Raw genomic sequence first — 22384 nt, 5'->3', positions numbered from 1 at the left:
GGTTATTTTTAGCCTTATGCATTATTTTAGCTGTTTGAAGATGAACTATATCAGCAAGTTGAAGTATTTGTGATTTTAGAAATAAGGAGTTAGTATGTTCTCTGTAGGCGGCATTATGAATTATCCTTACTGACCTTTTTTGCAGTACATTTAGCGAGTGAAGATTGCTTTTATAGTTATTAGCCCATATTTCCACACAATAAGTAAGATATGGTAGCATGTCTTCTATGTTGTATTTTTTCTACTATATTTGGGCAATAGGAGTATAAAGGTGACTATAGGGGTGTTATTTTATATCTAGAGGGCTCTAATGATATTAAAACTACATGTATGATGAAACTATATGTCTGTAAGTATTGTGCATAACTATAACAGGTGGATTGAGACGTGTCCATCCATCCATCCATTTTCTGTGCCACTTGGGACTTGGGACTGGTTGCCAACCAATGGAAGTGTTGTTTCATGAGGACTCAAATTATGTCTAACTTGGAGATGAACTAAAAGGAAGTTGGCTGCTAAAATATATGGCCAGGCATCATGTCACGTATTAGAAGTGTCTTCTAGAACATTTAGAACATTTACTAAACAGGTAAGTCATACCAATTTATAATCTGAAGCAGTTTATTGTCCATAAAATAGAGAACGGGATATGCCATATTTAATGTTCCACTTGGTTTGTGGGCTATCCGCCATCATTTTCTTTTCAACACAAGTCGGTCTGGGTTCTTATTGGTGAATGTTGCTATACTATATAAATGAGTGTGTATATATACGATACATACTCCCAGAACTCGGTGACAGGGGAGGTTAAATTGGAGGGATTAAGAGGGAGCCGAAGGCTTTTGTTCTTGCGGTACGTGTCCTCGATGCAACTCTCAGTGTTCCAGGGCTGGTTGCACTTGGCCCACGGCAGCTCAGGCTGGAAACACTGAAGGCACACAAATAAACATGAATCATACATGCAAATCTAGCGAGAGAGGACCCAGAGCAAACACCCTCACCTGGAACAGGTAGTAGAGGCCCCAGGCCAGGATGACGATGTAGTAAATATTCAGCAGGGACACGATCACAATGGAGGCGTAGCCGATGCCTGCGAAGCAGCATCAGCATCAGACAAGCACGCACTTCATATTTTGACACAGGAGGTGTTTATGGAATATTTTCATAAAATGTTGCAAACCAATAATAGATGTTTAGCCGCGTCTAGTCTCATTTAGCGAGGATCCGTGTGTGTGTGTGTGTGTGTGTGTGTGTTCTTAGCGAGTACACAGCCAAGGCCACCAGTCCAAAAGAATGTCCTTCAAGGTCCTTTGTGCTATCTGTGCACGTACGTATGTGCACGTGTGTGTGTGTTTATGATTTTATGAAGTGTCTGCATGACATTGACTTCACTTTCTGTGTCGAGTGTGTGTGTGTGTGTGTGTGTGTGTGCGCGAGTGTGTGTGTGCGCCTCTCATTAGCAGCTGCCAACGTTCCGCACCTATGAACATGGCTGGGATCACACGGCCTGATGCTGATCAAACAAACAGACTTGCCCTCCTCCATGATGTCACTTCCTGCCGCCCCCTCCGCCCACATCCCCACCCTCTCCCACACACACTCGACCTCAGATGACCTGTTCTATCATGCATATGGATGCCGTTTATGTCGCATAAATTAATATCATTTAGTGGTGTTGTGAGTGATGAGTGTTTTTTTCTTGTTTCTTTTTCCACACCAAAGATCATAGCACTTACTAAACAGGCTTCATGTTTTGGGTTTAAAGACTTCTGGTTCTTCTCATTCCTTTTCATACATTAACTTGATATAATATCAAGATATAAAACAGCAAAAATGTTTAAATCTGAAGTTAGAGAACGGAGTAAAAAAAGTTCAGCAAAAACAAGTTCCTTCATTCATTTTCTACCGCTTATCCTCACGAGGGTCGTGGGGGTGCTGTCCCAGCTGTCTTCGGGCGAGAGGCGGGGTACACCCTGGACTGTTCGACAGCCAATCACAGGGCACATATAGACAAACAACCATTCACACTCACATTCATACCTATGGACAATTTGGAGTCGCTAATTAACCTAGCATGTTTTTGGAATGTGGGAGGAAACCGGAGTACCCGGAGAAAACCCACGCATGCACGGGGAGAACATGCAAACTCCACACAGAGATGGCCGAGGACGGAATTGAACCCGGGTCTCCTAGCTGTGAGGTCTGCATGCTAATCACATGACTGCCGTGCAACCCCGCAAAAACTAGTTGTATTAGGTAATGTAATTGCATGACAATAATTATGAGGAAAAACACAAATTTTATTAGTATAAAGTTGAAACTCATAATATGATGGGAATAAGATCCAAATATGATGGGAATAAAGTTGTAATATTGAAAGAAGAAAAATTACAAGAAAAGTGATGAAATAGTTGGAAATTTGACTTTAAAATGTCTATTCTGACCAAAAATGTCACAATTTTATAATAAAAAACATACTATTATGGGGAAAAAATAATGTCATTTTAGTCACATAAATTTGAAATATTTTTTTAAAAATCATTTTTTTACAGACATCTCTGTGTGGAGTTTCCATGTTCTCCCCGTGCATGCGTGGGTTTTCTCCGGGTACTCCGGTTTCCTCCCACATTCCAAAAACATGCTAGGTTAATTGGCCACTCCAAATTGTCCATAGGTATGAATGTGAGTGTGAATGGTTGTTTGTCTATATGTGCCCTGTGATTGGCTGGCCACCAGTCCAGGGTGTACCCCGCCTCCTCTCGCCCGAAGACAGCTGGGATAGGCTACAGCACCCCCCGCAACCCTTGTGAGGATAAGCGGTAGAAAATGAATGAATGAATGAATTTTTTAAAGACATACTATCACGAGAAACAAACAAAACAAAATTAAATTGTAATTTTTTGAAAAACGGCATTGAGGGGGAATTTATAACATTACAGGAATAGAAACAAAATACAAGAAGAAAGTTGAAATAGTTGGAAAATTTTAAAAAACAAAAACAGTAGAAATGGAAAATTTTATGAGAAGCAAATTAAAATATTAAGAGGACAAAAGTCATATTATAACAAGGAAAAAGGCAGATTTATAGGAATAAACTCGTAATATTATGAAAGAAAATAATGTAATTTTAGTATACATTGAATTATCAAAGCCAAAAGTTATTTTATAAATATGGAAATAAAAAATAAAATAAAATTGTGACTAGTGTGAAAATTAGTTTGGGGAAAGAGTTCTAATAAAGTCATAATATTATGAGAATAACATTTACAAGAAGAAAAATAAGAGCAGAACGTGTACTGGATGCTGGAGCTTATCCCAGCTGACCTTGGGTGAGAGGCGGGGTACACCCTGGACTGGTGGCCAGCCAATCACAGGGCACATATAGACAAACAACCATTCACACTCACATTCATACCTATGGATAATTCAGAGGCATTGTATTTCCCGCTTGGGTTTTGGAAGCAATTAATAAAACCAAAAAACGAGGTTCAACTGTATAAGAATCTTTTCTGTCTGCTCCAAATCCCAGAGTGCTCGCTGCCTCTTTTCTTCGCCCCGCTCCATCTCTCTCGCTTATGCGTTGCTGCGCTGTTGCCCTGGAAACCTGTGATCCAGGACACTCTGTGCATTGCGTGTTGGGGTGTAAGTGTGTTGAACTGTTTGTGTGTGTGAGGAGAAAGGCAGGCGGATTCAAATCAAAGGACTAAAACAAGCGTCATGATGATGAAACAGCCCGAGGCGGAATGCTGGCTGTCATGAATATTGTAGAGAGCAATTATAGGCGTCATGAATATTAAAGAGCAGCTCCAACGTTCCCAGAGCAGACGTAGGCGGTGAATATATTAACCCAATTCAGTGATGGGGGGGAGCCAAATGACGAGACACACAAGGCAAGAGGGTGAAGAGGAACAAAATAAAATCGAAAACATTTCTGGGAGGAAGTGATTCAGTCGGAATCAAGGAAGGCTAAAGCGTTGCCTGGCAACAGCGTCAACCCTCTGACTGGAGATCAGTTAGTCACGGCAGCCTGGTGCTGCTCGGCAGGTGATGGCCAGGTGCAACATTAACTTGCCTGGCGGGGAACAAGGTCAAAGTGAAGGACGATTCAGGTAAAAGAGTGACTGGGAACGCTGGGGCCTTCGACTGTTTTGGCACCTGAGATTTTTTTGGTTTTGACATTTCAAAAGGTTGGAGCTTGAAAATGATAGATTATTCATTAATTATTAATTAAGGCAGCTTCAGTACAACCCAAGGTTGTCCTGCCCATCCTTCATTCATCCATCCATCCATCATCCATCCATCCTTCATTCATCCATCCATCCATCATCCATCCATCCTTCATTCATCTATCATCCATCATCCATCCATCCTTCATTCATCTATCATCCATCATCCATCCATCCACCATCCATCCATCCACCATCCATCCATCATCCATCCATCCTTCATTCATCCATCCATCCATCATCCATCCACCATCCATCCATCCATCCATCCTTCATTCATCTATCCATCCATCATCCATCCATCCTTCATTCATCTATCATCCATCACCCATCCATCCTTCATTCATCCATCCATCATCCATCCATCCACCATCCATCCATCCATCCATCATCCATCCATACTTCATTCATCTATCATCCATCATCCATCCATCCTTCATTCATCCAGCCATCATCCATCCATCCACCATCCATCCATCCATCCTTCATTCATCTATCATCCATCACCCATCCATTCTTCATTCATATATCCATCCATCATACATCCATCCTTCATTCATCTATCCATCCATCATCCATCTATCCTTCATTCATCTATCCAGCCATCATCCATCCATCCTTCATTCATCTCTCCATCCATCACCCATCCATTATTAATCATCCATCTATCCTTCTTTCATCGATCCTTCCAAACATACATACATCCATCCTTCATTCATCTATCCATCCATCATCCATCCACCCATCATCCATCCATCATCCATCCATCCATCACCCATTCATCCATCCATCCATCCATCACTCATCCATCCATCACCCATCCATCCTCCATCCATCACATATCTATCCATCCATCAATCCATCATCCATTACCCATCCATCATTCATCCATCCTTCATTCATTTATCTATCCATCATCCATCTATCCATCATCCATCTATCCATCCATCCATCCATCAATCAATCCGTCATCCATCCACCCATCACTCATCCATCCATCAATTGTCTATCCATCATCTATCATCCATCATCCATCCATCAATTGTCTATCCATCATCCATCATCCATCATCCATCATCCATCATCCATCATCCATCATCCATGCAATGTCTGCTGTGCTATGGCTGTGTTCCTCATGAAAGGAAGAGCAACCTTATTGCATTGCTAATATATATGGTCGCCGATGGAAAGTGGCAGTGGAAAAAAAGGATATTAAAAGCCTGCTGAAAACGATGGTCTTGCTTTCAAGGAAGTTAGACAGACAGATGATAAGCCTGATGCAGTCGACACTTTGTGTTCCTGCCACAAAATAAGGACACGCTTGTGTCTTCTAGAAATGTTCACCTAAGAAATGCTACTGTTGAATGGAAAGTCTTTTTGGTGACTTGGTGCCTGAAGGGTTAATATTAGTGCACTGCTTCCCACACAACAGCCCTGTATGCAAGAATGTAGCAATGATAAGAACAACTTGAGCAACATGAGACCTTGATGCTGGTATGCATTCAATTGATTTTGTGTTTCAATTCCAGACAAAGGGACTTAGTGTACAGTCACTGGCTTGTGTTCAAAAAGCAAAAGCGACTCCTTGGGCACTGGGCCCGCTGAAAAGTAGCGACTGGCTGGCCTGGAAGGCACCACATGACATCATCATTGGTATTTGCATATCTGTCAGTAAATTACATTTACATAGAGAACCACAAATAAACTTGATTCTTGTCGAATTGGCGACTCCAAATTGTCCATAGGTATGAATGTGAGTGTGAATGGTTGTTTGTCTATATGTGCCCTGCGATTGGCTGGCCACCATTCCAGGGTGTACTCCGCCTCTCACCCAAAGACAGCTGGGATAGGCTCCAGCACGCCCACGACCCTCATGGCGAAAATGAATGAATGAAAGAGAAAGTTTACATTTATGGAAAATTTGGTTGTGGAAAATGTTATAAATTAATATTGAGGGAATTAAAATATGGAAGAAAATGTATAAAAATATATTTTTTTAATTTACAAATATTATAAAAATGAAATTTACTAAGATTACTTAAAATATTAAAAACAAACCCAACTGCAAAAACTTGGAAAACAAAACAGCAAGGTCTGTTCTAATAATTCTAATAATAGACGCTTTCACCTTTATCACAAAGCTGAGATGCATAACTTTGATATTTGGAAAGCAACATGTAGTAGATGTGCTTAGAAGTGTGTCACCATACCGGTGAAGATGGGGCACAGCTTCTCCCAGCAAGTGATGCCGCCCTCCGAAGTGAACTGGCCCAGGGCGACCTCCAGGAAGAAGACTGGAAGGCCGCCACCAAACAGGAAAATGAAGTAGGGGATGAGGAATGCACCTGGAAAAAAAAGTAATCCTCAATGTACTTCTTTCTCTTCTCTGACGGAGCTTCACTGTCCCATGACTTATGTCTGTAAAAGAAGTCTTACCTCCACCATTCTTGTAGCAGAGGTACGGGAAACGCCACACGTTCCCTAAACCAACAAATCCACCAGCCACGGACAGAACAAAGTCCAGCTTGCTGGCCCACTTCTCCCTCTGGGGGTGTTTGCCCTCTGCTTCGTCTTCAGGCCGCGTGCCGGGGCTCTTACCAGGAGACGGCTTCAGCGTGTCCTTGTGGAAGTCCTTCAGGCATTGGAGCTTCTCTTTCTGAGCCATTTCTGAGGACAAGAGACAGATGACGAATCTCATTTTCATTGCTGATCAGCTGTACTAACCCAACCACGTCAACATGAACGGAAAAGCGATACAGCGGCTAACCACAAAACATCAGCGCTTCCCGACTTTCAATCGGCGGGGTACACCCTGGACTGGTCGCCAGCCAATCACAGGGCACATATAGACAAACAACCATTCACACTCACATTCATACCTATGCACAATTTGGAGTCGCCAATTAACCTAGCATGTTTTTGGAATGTGGGAGGAAACCGGAGTACCCGGAGAAAACCCACGCATGCACGGGGAGAACATGCAAACTCCACACAGAGATGTCTTTAAAAAAATGATTTTTTTTAAATATTTCAAATTCATGCGACTAAAATGGCATTATTTTTTCCCCATAATAGTATGTTTTTTATATTATAAAATTGTTACCTTTTTGGTCAGAATAGAATTTTTTTTCTCTATAATTAATTATTTAAAAGTCAAATTTTCCAACTATTTCATCACTTTTCTTGTAATTGTTTTTCTTTCAATATTACAACTTTATTCCCATCATATTTGGATCATATTTATGAGTTACACCCTGGACTGGTGGCCAGCCAATCACAGGGCACATATAGACAAACAACCATTCACACTCACATTCATACCTATGGACAATTGCAGAGGATGGCCGAGGATGGAATTGAACCCTGGTCTCCTGCTTGTATTATTATTAGATGTTAAATCAAATCAACTTTATTTGTAGAGCACTTTTCCTGCAAAGACATGCAACACAAAATGCTTTACAGAATTAAAAACAATTACCACAATTAAAAGGAAAAACAATTACAAAGAAAGCCCCTCCCTCCCACCCCCCCATACTAGACACACACACACAGTAGGGAGACATGGCATGGCACTAAGGATCAAGGAAACGCCACCTTTGGGGTCATCCACACTGGGAGGATCCGCAGGCCGTGCCATCGGGGGACCAGCACCCGGGCCCCCCCGACTCCGACAAACGGGTGGACCCCCACAAAGGGAGGAACCCCCAGCCGGTCGGGTCAAAGGGACCCAAGGATGGCACCCCCTCAGCAGACCCGACACAGCCCCCAGTGTGTATTCTGCTCCCACTGAGGTGTGAAGAACCCCCACACTTTATAGAACTGAAAATATCTTGATCGTGGGTAGCGTGCTGTAAGGAACATTTTGTGTTAACGGTGGTGATGTTATTGACGAATAAAGTTGAAAACCACTCGCCCTTTCAACCCATAACCTGCAAAGAACACATAGCATATGACTTGGTATGAGACCTAGCGAAATGTCGATGGAATTGACAAAGTTTGGAAAACGGCATATAATATGCCAATCAGTGACATGTGTAAGTGTAACATGTGATATGTTGAAATATTGCGTGTGGGGAGTTGATGACGAGGTGTCCGCCATTCAAGAAGAGTCAAAGGAACACGCAAAGGAAATGCCAAGAATAAGGCCAAATCCAAGTCCTTAACCCTTCCCCTAGCCCTTGAAACCAAGAAGGGCCAAGGGAAAGAAGCCATTATGAAATAGGACACCCCTTGATACTCATTACATCATTACCCTTCATCCTTGACATATAAGCAGATGAGATCATGAAATTGTTCATATACTACATTATTGTAGTATATTACACATTGTTACTACATTATTCCCATGTTACACAGCATACCTTAGAACGCTTTTGTTGGAATAAAAGGCTCTCATTTTTACAAACTATGACATTTGTAGGGCTGCACGGTGGACCAGTGGTTAGCGCGCAGACCGCACAGCTAAGAGACCAGGGTTCAATTCCTTCCTCGGCCATCCTCGCCAATTGTCCATAGGTGTGAATGTGAGTGTGAATGGTTGTTTGTCTATATGTGCCCTGTGATTGGCTGGCCACCAGTCCAGGGTGTAACTCATAATATGATGGGAATTAGATCCAAATATGATGGGAATAAAGTTGTAATATTGAAAGAAAAAAAATTACAAGAAAAGTGATGAAATAGTTGGAAAATTTGACTTTTAAATAATTAATGATAAAGAAAAAATGTCTATTCTGACCAAAAAGGTAACAATTTTATAATAAAAAACCATACTATTATGAGGAAAAAATAATGTCATTTTAGTCGTGTAAATTTGAAATATTAAAAATAAATAATTTTTTTAAGACATCTCTGTGTGGAGTTTGCATGTTCTCCCCGTGCATGCGTGGGTTTTCTCCGGGTACTCCGGTTTCCTCCCACATTCCAAAAACATGCTAGGTTAATTAGCGACTCCAAATTGTCCATAGGTATGAATGTGAGTGTGAATGGTTGTTTGTCTATTTGTGCCCTGTGATTGGCTGGCCGCCAGTCCAGGGTGTATTGCAAATGAATAAACGAATGAATGACATTTGTAACAAAACAACTCTAAGATGGAATTGGTGGAATTGGGATTCAGCCTCGCACACGAGTATTGCCAGTTGCTATCCAAAGCTGGCAGTCGGAAATGTTAAACTTGTCCAAAGTTCACAACGGCATACAGTACCTTTTAGTATCAACATTTCAGCCTTTTATTTATTCTTGTTTTCTTGTTTAATTGTATTTTTAGACAAACAAAAACACGCTGCAGGGCGTAAATGGCCTCTGGATCGCTTCTGTCATTTCTTTGACTTTAAACACCAAACAAAGTGAAGTTTGAGCTATTTTTGGACAACATTTCAATCCCTCTCTGGCCCCTAAATATATCTTTTTAGGAGACGTCAACGTCAATATCTTCTCTGATATCAGTTAATAAGACGGAGGAGGTCGCTGCCTTCGTGTTTGTGCTGTCCTTTCCTACGAGGACATGTTTAAGACAACAGAGACGTGATAAGCAGACATATCTTACCGGAGGACAGTGAGAGCCGTGCTAGCTTATCTTCTTGACTAATTCCAACTGACACTGGATGTTCTTCTGCTGCTTCTTCTTTGCATGTAAACACAAGTCTTTATGCCCGTAGCTTGGAGCTTCGTTTCGACTTTGATAGTGTATGTGTGGGATCTGTGTTGGGGGGCTATATTCACGTTTTTCCGTTGAGGGCCACATAGTAAAAAAATTAAAGGATGGGCCACTTGAATGTGTATATGAATAATATTCGATATTTGTATTTCATTATGTTTTTTTTTACCCATTTTTACTTGGTACTGGTAATATTATAAAATAAAATTAAAAAAAAAATTTTTTTTGTTTTCTCATTAAATGATAACTTTTAAAAAGTAGTGTATTGTGTCTTTAATATTTCAACTCTAGGCACTAAAACGATTTTCCCTCATAATATAAAGAGTTTATTCTTGTAAAATTACATTTACAATTTACAATTACATTTTTTCTTTCATTTCTGCTGTTCATTTTGTAAAATTTCCTTACTAATTCCACTTTCTTCTGACTTTATTCCCCTCATATTTTGATTTTAAAACATAACAACACAGTAGCTTTTCACACAACTTTATTTGTTGTGGTGTTTGTTTCTCTTAATTTTGTGTCCTTTTTTCTTTAAACTTTCAACTTTACATCACTAAAATTACATTCTTTTTTCATAAAAAAATATAATATAATATAATATAATATAATATAATATAATATAATATAATATAATATAATATAATATAATATAATATAATATAATATAATATAATATAATATAATATAATATAATATAATATAATATAATATAATATAATATAATATAATATAATATAATAATAATTATTATTTTGTTATTATGAGAAGTAGTAGTAGTAGATATAGTAGTAGTAGTAGTGGTATTCTTATTATGTAAAATATTTGCATTTTTTCTTTTTTTAAATAAAAAAGCAGCCACACTGTGGACACCCCTGTTACAGACCATCAAGACATCTAATGTGTCTCATGTTCCCTCAGACAAGTTAATGATCTCACACACCTATGACCTGCTTCCTTGTTGGTTAATTGATAACCAAAGTGTGTGTGTGTGTGCTTGTGAGTGTGTGTGTGCATGTGTGTGTGTTAGGTTCAAACAATGGTTCAAACTCCATTATGTTTGTGGCGGCCGGACGCAGACAGAAAGAAGGAATCATAACAGGAACTTGTCTAACTTTAAAGCATCTTTGAAGGCTGGTGGAAATTTTTCAAGAATTTCACCGATGATCTGTTTTGTCACAGTGAAATACATTTTATAAAATCATGTTTACAAAAAATCCAGTGTTCAACTCACATCAATGTTAGCAGTCCCCTCTTTAATGATCAAACCAGGCTTTCACGTTTGGGGAAAGAAGTCAAAATGAAGAAATATGCTGTCTGCTTTCTAAGAGGGAGCCAATCACAGCTGGCAGACATTGTAACGTGTCATAGATAAAAGATGAAAGCATGAAATGTAGCGCGGCTCCAACGCAGCCACACATTGAATTGTAAATGGACTGGACTGGTGGCCAGCCAATCACAGGGCACATATAGACAAACAACCATTCACACTCACATTCATACCTATGGACAATTTGGAGTCGCCAATTAACCTAGCATGTTTTTGGAATGTGGGAGGAAACCGGAGTACCCGGAGAAAACCCGGAGACAAACATGCAAACTCCACACAGAGAAGGCAGAGGGTGGAATCGAACTCGGGTCTCCGAGCTGTTAGTGCGCAGGGGACGACTGCGCACTAACCAGTCGTCCCCTGTGCAGACCTAATACATGTCATATTTCATGGAAAAACATGTAATATTAATGACAGTTTTAATATAAAAGCAAAAGATTGTTCATTTGATGCATTGTAACTTTCAAGTTATGCTTAAATACATCATTTCCCAGAATGCTTTACTCCATCAGGGACTCAAATGGAGGGAATTTGTGCTTAATTTTAGTGTTTGTAAAGCATGTTTAGTATTTAAGCTGTTGTACAGTAATGGTTGCCTACATTCCGAAACCGCTGACCCCCAAACGACCTCCAAGGAGACACGACCACCGTGAGAAAACACATGAAGTGTGTGTGTGCTCTGAGCTTACATTCAGTGAGTTCAGTCAGTGCACACACACACACACACACACACATATAAAGCCCTTATATAAGACACTTCACTATTTTAAGACCGTGTTTAGTTCCACTGGGCTGAGCGACTATACAATCATCATCATCATCCTCTGTTCTATTCTGCCTCCTCCTCCTTGTCCTCCTCCTTCCTCTGTGTTGTCTTTTAATTACAAGTTCATTGATGAGTCAAAAAAAGGCATTGTCACTGCTTCATCAACAAAAACGAGACCTTGAGACCTAATGACTTCCTGCCCAGAAAGTCCATAGTGACCTCAGTCCAGTCAGGTGCTAACACAAGCATGACCGTGTTCACCGCTGCTCCAATAAAGCCTCTTTTCCACCAAGCAGAACAGGTCAAACCAATCCCAAACACTTTCTGGTACTTTATGTTGGGCTACCAACCACAGATGCAGGGTCCTTGAACAGGTGCGGCTTGGTGCATTGCAATGTGTTGACCGGGTGGACAGCAGATGTGGGAGCAAGTCTGAAGCCTTTAATCTAAAGTGTCAAGTGAAGACGTGCAAGTCAAGTCTCAAGTCATGACAAGACGGATCAAATGAAGTCTGAAGTCACAGGTTTGACATTTTCGAGTCCTTATCAGTCATTAGTACTGTTTAGTGTCTCACAAATAAAAGGTCATTTTAACATTAACAATTCAATCAGAAATCACTCCACACTCTTTATTGCTCTCTGGTTCTACCATATCTTACTTATTGTGTGGAAATATGGGCTAATAACTATAAAAGCAATCTTCACTCGCTAAATGTACTGCAAAAAAGGTCAGTAAGGATAATTCATAATGCCGCCTACAGAGAACATATTAACTCCTTATTTCTAAAATCACAAATACTTCATCTTGCTGATATAGTTCATCTTCAAACAGCTAAAATAATGCATAAGGCTAAAAATAACCAATTAGCTAAAAATGTCATCCAATACTTCTCTACAAGAGAGGAGAAATATGATCTCAGGGAAGAAGTACATTTGAAACACTTATATGCTAGGACTACGTTATGCTAGCCATAGCATTTCAGTATGTGGAATCAAACTATGGAATGGATTGAGTAAGGAAATCAAACAATGCACAACGATGAGCCAATTCAAGAAACAATACAAGCAGTTGATGTTTGCTAAATACAAGGATGAAGAGTCTTGAACCAGTCATGATGTGCTATATATATCACTATATTGACACTTACTATGGTACCCATTATGTCATTGGATGCTCATATCACCTCGTACTTCGGTACGGGACAAAAAATTTAAAAATAAATAAATAAATAAATAACTTAAATTGTGTTATGGAAAGCAGGAAGTGAACAAATGTAACAGTTACTGATTGTAAAAGTACCAGATGGAGGGGTAGGATTTAATAAGCTTTGCTTCTTCCTACTCCTTTTGGACATGTGGAACTGTGAACTGATTATGGGATGCACTCAATTGTAATCTGATGCACGTTCAAATGAAATAAAACCATTACAATGTAACAACAATGTAACAATCAGTATTACTTTTGACTCCAGAATAGTCACTCCTCCATGAGAAGTTGTGTACTGATACTTTGTCTTGCAGGGCAGTGCTGGACACTTACCATCCATTTTGGGTAACCTAAAGTCATAACAAATTTCTTTTTAAATGCTAAATGAAAATACAAATATAAGGCATTCAGGATATGCATTCGAATTGTGTAATGCAGTATTCTACAGTGTCAACTATGTGTCAGTAATGTTACATTGATGAGACAATATCAACTGCAGGAAGTACTGTACAGAACAGGAAGTAAAAAAGGAACTCTCCCTATCAATGCTAATAATGTGTGTCTCTATTATGTCTTATTGCTTTCTTAATTTCCGTATTTACCCTCATGATGTGTACTACATAAGGTCATAGGTGTGTAAAGGTGATGATAGGGTTGTTTTTTCATATTTACAAGGTAAAATATTAATATAGATATAATATATAAATAAAAATATAAAAATATATATAAATATATAAAAAATATATAAAAATATATAAAAAATATAAAAATATAAAAATATAAAAATATAAAAATATATACAAATATAAATATATAAATATATAAACATATAAATATATAATAATATATAAAATATTCATCAGCTTATGAAGGCTCTATGAAAATATTCAATTTCAGGGAACCAATTAACCTTGATAAATAAGGGATTACTATATATTGCTGTATGCTTATTAAAGACATGCTAAACGACTAGATGGGACAGCCCTGAGAGGACAAAGACCTGAATGGATGAGCATATTCACAGGTGTGTAGAAAGATGTCCTCAATTGTTTTTTTTTTTTATTGCGTGGCCTTCCTCTTCTGGGTTGACACCGTGTCACTGCACTTAAGAGTCAGTCGTTTGCTTTGGAAATGAAAGTTTTCTTTTCCTCGATGGTCTAAACTCCTCACAGGGAAACAACAAGAGCACTCAGCCAAGGCCAAACAATAATGCCAGATAATGCTCGACTTAGCTTAGAAACCCAGCAGGGAACAACAGACACAGAACTGAAGTCCTGCTGTGAATTCAACTTAGGACTAGACCTCCTCGAAGGCTCAACTGGCCTGGAAAAGTCTTTGATATTTGCTTTGACAGAAAATGTCACGCAATACTCTTCTTTCCGCTCTAGTCCAGTGGGGGCACCAAAAAAGGTGTGTGTCGTGTAAAATGTTGTTCCATCTGCTGGATGTGGTGAGGCACTGCCCCACTTGGCTGCCAGCAAACGGAACAAAATCTTCATATCAACAAATTGAATAGGATTCTCCATTATCTTAATAAGAGGTCTGGCTAGCTTGAAGTAATAATTTCATTATAAAAATGATAAAGATGAGCTGTAAAGTCGTCCCTCGCCACTTCACGGTTCAAATTTCACACTTTTACAGTTTTTCAGGATTAATTTTTTGTGGTTGACTACAGCCGTCAATCACATTTTATGTGTTCTTAGCCTAAATTAAGCATTTTCAAGTGTAAAAATTGTTAAAATAATGAAAATACAAATATAAGGCATTTAGCCGAGTGTTAGCATAGTTATCAGTGTGGGGAATGTGAGTGACTGGCATGAGTTGTGGCCGACAGTAGCTCCTGTATGAATGTTCACTGCATATATGTTTTCTGCTTGTTAACAAAACCACTGAAGTGCATCATGAATCTCTTCTTAACAACAAACAGCGGTGTTGGTAACGTTACATTGATCAGACAATAGCCACCGCAGGAAGTACGCTGTCAATCATAATGTGTAAGTCTATGTTCGCTTTTATTTATGTCTTATTACCCTATTTTTAGCAGTGCAAAAGTGACTACATGGGTGTTACTTCATGTCTAGAGTGGTCTAATCATGTTAAAACTGCATTTAGAAGGCCGCAAATATGTTTTCTATGCTCTGTCTACAAAAATATTGTAGATATGAAGCGCCTTTTTAAGGTTATGCCACAGCAGCTCAATAGGACTTTAACTAGGCCACTCCAAAGTCTTCATTTTGTTTTTTCGTCAGCCAATCAGAGGTGGACTTGCTGGTGTGTTTTGGATCATCGGATCATCGCCTAAGTTGGTTTCAGCTGGTGGTCATAAACAGATGGCTGGACATTCTGCCTCAGGATTTTTTACAGAAGTACAGTGGTTGCATTTATCACAGGAAGTCCACAGGTCCTGAAGCATCAATTCAGCCCCAGACCATCACACTACCACCTCCATATTTTACTCTTGGTATGATGTTCTTTTTCTGAAATGCTATGCTATTTTTATGCCAGATGTAATGGGATACACTCCTTCCAATGACTATTTTTCCAAAGGGCTTGGGGATCTTGGCAAAGTCTTTTTGTTCAGCAGTGGTTTTCATCTTGGAACTCTGCCATGCAGGTTGTTTTTGCCCAGTGTCTTTCTTATAGTGGAGTCATGAACCCTCATCTTAACTGAGGCAAGTGAGGCCTGCAGTTTTTTGGATGTTGTTGTGGGGTCTTTTGCGCAAGAAAAACAGTTAATATGAGCTAGCTAACAACGGACATCATGGGAATACCTATTTTGATGCTTAAGCCCTCACAAAAAAAAACGGCGATATTGTTGCATTTACATAACTGACTTGTATATTAATCAATGGTAATGGTAAAGGTAATGGTAATGGTAATGGTTTTATTTCATTTGAACTTGCATCAGATTACAATTTATTACAATTGATTACAATTCGATTATAATTATTAGATTACCATTACATCCCATAATCAGTTCACAGTTCCACATGTCCAAAAGGAGTAGGAAGAAGCAAAGCTTATTAAATCCTACCCCTCCATCTGGTACTTTTACAATCAGTAACTGTTACATTTGTTCACTTCCTGCTTTCCATAATACAGTTTAGGTTTTGTTTTTTTTTTTAGTCTCATTGTTCCCCCAGTCTGAAAACATTTACCATTCAGTTCCCCACATCCCCTCAGTGTCTCTCTTGTTCTCATTCTTCTTTCTTCACCCTCTCATTTGTCATAGTCTCATTGTTTCTCCTGTGTCATTGCCTTTTTCTTCTATTTCCCCTTGTCTCTCATGTTCCTCGTAGTCTCATTTTCCCCCCGGTCTGAAAACATTTACCATTCAGTTCCTCTCATCCCCTCAGTGCCTCTCTTGTTCTCATTCTTCTTTGTTCACCCTCTCATTTGTCATAGTCTCATTGTTTCTCCAGTGTCATTGTCTTTTGGTCTTACATCAGCGCTGCTCTTTTGGGTCATTTTGGTTGGCCGGTCACTCCTAGGAAGGTTCACGGCGGCATGTTTTTGCCATTTGCGTGGTTCGCTGGAGTGCCAAAGCTTTAGAAATGGCTTCATAACTTTTCCTATACTAATAGATCTCAATAAATCTCAGTTATGTTGTGTTTTAACATCAGGGGCAATCCCTTTTTCACACAGGACCATGTGGGTTGTATTTTTCTCCTTTAATAAGACGTTTCATTTAAAAACAAACACTTCCACACCACTGTATACACTGTATAAAGAATCCTAATTGCAGAAATTCACTTAACACTGTCAGATCTGAAACCAATTAACCACAATTGTCGTAACCGCAACCTTGCTCCTTTACCACTAGCATCCATCATCATGTTACCACTCTCACACACATTGAAGTGATGTCGCACATTCGCCTCACCAGTTAGCGCCCCGGTTGTTCCTTGGGACATTGATCAGCAGCGGCAACCACACGGAGTCGACTTGACATTAATGGACGTCTCATCGTCATCTCCGGTGACAGTGAAGGCAGTACATGAGTATGTACCCTAATCTAGTTAAATGTGTTTAAGGAGTTCCGATGCATATTAATGTGAACTCACGTGAACCTACGTATGTGTGATCTACTAAATTGACAGCCAAGTCAAGACCACACCTGCTGTGTAAACAATCTGACTTCTGTGTTGCTCAGGTATCATCAACCACTGTCTTCCTACTCATTATAAGGCATCCGGCGTTGTTATGTAAGGCAACGTTTTGTTTCATAATGGCAGCCACAACGTTGGAGACGTTGGCCGCGTGGACGAAGTGGGCCACCGACATCGATGCATCATGTGACACACCTTTGACACATTTCAAAAATGATCAAATGCAGCCGATGTGCGATATATTGCGCTCATTTCCCCTCATCACTCATGGATGCATCACTCAACGTTGCATGGTTCGATATCCATGCTGTGATCATGCATTAACACGAACACTCATGATAACATGGAATACTTGCAGTATCTTGTCGTATTTTGAAGATTTCAAACACTACCAAATCTTGTCCTAGTTCCATCAACAACAGCGACAACACTTACCATGTCCGCTATCCTTAGGATGGCTGCGTCTTCCAGCACGAGACATGTGCTCCAGTCCTCAGGTAAAAAAAAAGTTGACGGCAAACGAGTCTTTGTAGCGAAATTGAAAGCTATGTATCCACTGTGAATGACGCTGAGACTAGCGGTTAGCGGTGCGTCATGTTAGTTCGCTAGATAAAAATAGTTTTCTGTGTTAGCTGCTACAATAATAATATGGCTGTAGCTTGATTAATATACAAGTCAGTTATGTAAATGCAACACTATTGCTGTTTTTTTTTGTGAGGGCTTAAGCAACAAAATAGGTATTCCCATGATGTCCGTTGTGAGCTAGCTAATATTAACTGTTTTTTGCACAGAAAAGGTAAAGAAATATGTGTTCACGTTTCACATAAGTATTGGGAATCTCAGATTTCAACCCTGCTTATTTCTACCTATAGAAATCTTAATTTAGGGTTTCTTACCAAGTGAAATTTACTTTCTGCACGCACAGATAATTTAACTAAGATCACATTTTTTTTTATCTTATACTTGGCCAGCCCTTTTTGCTGCGTGACAGTGAAATGAGAAAGGTTTAAAGACAATGACACTGGAGAAACAATGAGACTATGACAAATGAGAGGGTGAAGAAAGAAGAATAAGAACAAGAAAGACACTGAGGGGATGAGGGGAACTGAATGGTAAATGTTTTCAGACCGGAAGAACATGAGAGACAAGGTGAAATAGAACAAAAAGGCAATGACACTGGAGAAACAATGAGACTATGACAAATGAGAGGGTGAAGAAAGAAGAATGAGAACAAGAGAGACACTGAGGGGACGAGGGGAACTGAATGGTAAATGTTTTCAGACCGGGGGGAACAATGAGACTATGAGGAACATGAGAGACAAGGGGAAATAGAACAAAAAGGCAATGACACGGGAAAAACAATGACACTATGACAAATGAGAGGGTGAAAAAAGAAGAATGAGAACAAGAGAGACACTGAGGGGATGAGGGGAACTGAATGGTAAATGTTTTCAGACCGGAGGGACATGAGAAACAAGGGGAAATAGAACAAAAAGGCAATGACACTGGAGAAACAATGAGACTATGACAAATGAGAGGGTGAAGAAAGAAGAATGAGAACAAGAGAGACACTGAGGGAATGAGGGGAACTGAATGGTAAAGGTTTTCAAACCGGGGGAACCATGAGACTATGAGGAACATGAGAGACAAGGGGAAATAGAACAAAAAGGCAATGCAACTGGAGAAACAATGAGGCTATGACAAATGAGAGGGTGAAGAAAGAAGAATGAGAACAAGAGAGACACTGAGGGGAACTGAATGGTAAATGTTTTCAGACCGTGGGGACAATGAGACTATGAGGAACATGAGAGACAAGGGGAAATAGAACAAAAAGGCACAATAAACAGCAAATGTTTTCAACCTGGGGGGGGGGGGGGGGGGGATATGGCAAGTGAAGAAAAATGAGGTACAGCCCGCCTTTGAGAAGGAGTGAAAGATGAAGAATGAGAACAAGAGAAAGCCTGAGAGACCGAGGGGAAAAGAGTGATACGTGTTTTGAGAGGGGGGGGGGGGGGGGTAACAATGAGACTGTGAGAGATATGAGAAGTGCCGAACGAGAGACTGAGAATACGAGAGAGAGGATCGGAGACTCGGAGGCTCGTCCACGTCGAGCATCTCCTGGTTTCAAGCGCGCGCATGTTCTCAAGCTTCATTTTATATCATTCATCTGTTCATGAGAACCTGACGAGGAAAGCTTTCAATCATTTCCAGCGCTTCAAACCAACACAAACAAAAAAGTGACTTTGACGCCGATTTGAAGCAGACAAAGGAGGACAATTTGGACCGGGAATCGCCCTCGTTTCTTATTAAAATATGTGAAATAAAATGAACATTCTCCTCGTAAAACAATCAAGGTACAATCTAGCAGATGACAAGAAGTGCCTGTCAAGATTTTGACCCCCGAAAAAGGGGACAAAGGACCATCAAAGACAGAAAGATGAAGATGAATCTTAAGAATAGGATGAAAGTGTGTCACATTTTACGCACATTTCAATTCAAACAGAGCATCAGCCATCAGCGTGTGGGAGCGCATGAGGATGCGCACTTCTAGGCTTTACCTGCTGTCCTGGTGTGATTTCTCAATGATTCTGTCCCGAAATAAAAATGTCCTCTTTGTCCTCTTGTTTCCACGAGTGAGACTTGACCGCGCGGCGAGCCTCCAAATTGTCCTATTTATAAGCTCCTCTTTCTGACCTTTGTCTCCTCAAACGAGGGGGGACCAGGGAGATATGATCGCCAGTGGAAAATCACCGGCCCTGCCTCCTCTGAGCAACAGGAGAGCCGCGCGTCCGACGCCTTCACGGCGCGCACCCCGCCTCGGAATTCTGCCTACGCGAGGCTGTCGCGCCTACAGAGGGCTGGTCCGCGCAGGTGTCAGCATCACGTCCGCAAGGGGAATAAAACCGAGCTGATGAAAAGAACCCCACGACGACTGCATCCACGGCAACACTCTCGCTAATATAATCACTCACACGAGCAAGGTGGCGGGAAACAAAGGATCGCTCCAGACGCCGTCCGTCGGGGAGTGAACTGGCGATGTACCAACTGCTCCTGAACGCAGCATTAAGGAGCATGAAACTGTCAGGATGCTGGCTGGGACGAGGCGACCGGAAGTGAGGAAGCAGCATCACCGGCTGTGGGTGACAGGTGCACGCGGGGCAACCTGCGTGACGTCACGTTCACAATAGAACCAGAACATGTAGACTTGACCGCCATCCTGCTGACTGTTATGTCAGAGGTATCCAAAGTGCGGCCCGGGGGCAATGTTGGGCTTGCGGCTTGGTTTTGTTTTCATTGTAGAAATACAATCAAACACAATAAAAAAATGGGACCATATAAAGACAAAAGGCGTAAGTCTTAATACTAATAACTAATAATAACTGAAAGAGTTGTCTTTTGTAGCAGTTTTACCACATTTTCAAATATATTCAGTGTATATATATATATATATATATATATATATATATATATATATATATATATATATATATATATATATATATATATATATATATATATATATATATATATATATATATATATATATATATATATATATGTACATACCAGTGCTTGATGTTTAATAATTGAGCAGTTTTTGTGTGCTGACTCTGTCCATGGTGCTAAACGACACAGCAGTGACCTGGACTCACACAGTCTCGAATCAACACCTTTGCGAGTCAAATCCATGGAAGATATTTTTGTGCATATCTGCATGAATATGACTGCCAAGTTGGAGCATTATACGTATATCCAAACTCACCAGGAAGTGATTAGACTTTTACAACAAAGTAACTTTTGCTGTAGACCAACGTGTCCATTCGTACGGGCCCACAATATATAATAAAAATATTACTTCAAACTAAAACAACTAACACAAAAATAAGAATAGAAGAAGTAAAAATATTCAGACAAAAAAGTTTTACTCTAATGACCGATTTTATGAGAATGACATCATAACATTATGAGGAAAAATAATATAATTTTAGTAGCAGTTAGCTGGAATACTAAAGAAAAACTTTGTATTTTCAGTCACAATATTATGAAAAAACTAAACAATTAATAAAGTGAGGAAAATGTTATAAAGACATGACAATAAAGTCTAAGTTTATGGTGATAAAGTAAAGTGATAATTGTGAAAAAATATACAGAAAAAAGTTTACATTACAAAAATGAAATGAGTCATTTTACAAAAATAATGTCAAAATACGAAGAGAAAAAAATTGTACTCAAACAAGAAAATGTAGCAATTTCACATATTCTATTATATTGAAGAAAAATAATGTGATTTTAGTTGTATAAAATGAAGACACGTTTATTTATAGAGCACAATTCATACATGAGGTTCTTTGTCTATATGTGCCCTGTGGTTGGCTGGCGACCAGTCCAGGGTGTACCCCGCCTCTCACCCGAAGACAGCTGGGATAGGCTCCAGCACCCCGTGACCCTCGTGAGGATAAGCGGTAGAAAAATGAATGAATAAATGAATTCATACATGAGTGCTTTGCAGAAAATAAGTGTAAAATCACTTCATAAAATCATTCCATAAAAACATAAAAGAGTTTCAGAAAGAGTTTCTCTTTGCTCTGTAGACCAAAGACAATAATTTCCGTAATAATAATCTCCATAATTGTGGTAGGACACATTGCAGCTGTCTATGAGCTGGCCTAAAGGAAGTATGTACAGATTGAACAACAGGAGCTCCATGATTAACCCCTGGGGAACCCCACAGGTCATGGTCATAGCCATTTGGTGTGAGAAACAGTTACCAATTATAACAAAGTACATACTTCCTGTCCTCCAGATAGGAGTTGAACCAGTTTACAGCAGAACCAGAGATACCATCCAGTTTTCTAAGCTCTGTAACCTAAGATCACGTGGGTTTGATGTCAGGTTTGATACGGAGTGGTAATTGTTCAGCACTGTGGCATCAAGACTGCTGTTCTTCAGAAGAGGTTTAATGACAGCAGTTTTTAGGGGCCTTTGGAAATGAAGTGAGATGTTAACTAGATGAGTGAATTATGGTAGCAAAACGCCCAGCGCAGACTTTAGAAATCTAGAATCAGGAGTGAAATGTGACAGTTCGAGGTGTCC

At 39.8% G+C, this 22384-nt stretch overlaps 1 protein-coding gene across 2 annotated transcripts in view; it reads right to left on the bottom strand.

The window, feature by feature from the left end:
• The window catches only part of LOC131105954 (sodium- and chloride-dependent taurine transporter-like), a 38044-nt gene extending 17737 nt beyond the window's left edge, over positions 1-20307 (bottom strand). The window contains exons 1-5 of one of the 2 annotated variants that reach the window (XM_058054521.1): positions 19849-20307; positions 6663-6893; positions 6437-6571; positions 1002-1090; positions 783-928 (exon numbers count right to left, since the gene is read on the bottom strand). In XM_058054521.1, coding sequence (XP_057910504.1) covers positions 783-928; positions 1002-1090; positions 6437-6571; positions 6663-6891 — 599 coding nt within the window. In that variant the 5' untranslated portion in view covers positions 6892-6893; positions 19849-20307. Of the gene's footprint in view, positions 1-782; positions 929-1001; positions 1091-6436; positions 6572-6662; positions 6894-11113; positions 11226-19848 lie in introns of those variants that run through there. The other variant, XM_058054522.1, reaches the window with a different exon arrangement.
• Between the last annotated feature and the right edge of the window lie 2077 nt (positions 20308-22384).

The sequence above is a fragment of the Doryrhamphus excisus genome, chromosome 18 (assembly GCF_030265055.1).
Source record: "Doryrhamphus excisus isolate RoL2022-K1 chromosome 18, RoL_Dexc_1.0, whole genome shotgun sequence".
In the NCBI taxonomy this organism is placed as follows: domain Eukaryota; kingdom Metazoa; phylum Chordata; class Actinopteri; order Syngnathiformes; family Syngnathidae; genus Doryrhamphus; species Doryrhamphus excisus.
This window is presented reverse-complemented; position numbering and strand designations above follow the sequence as displayed.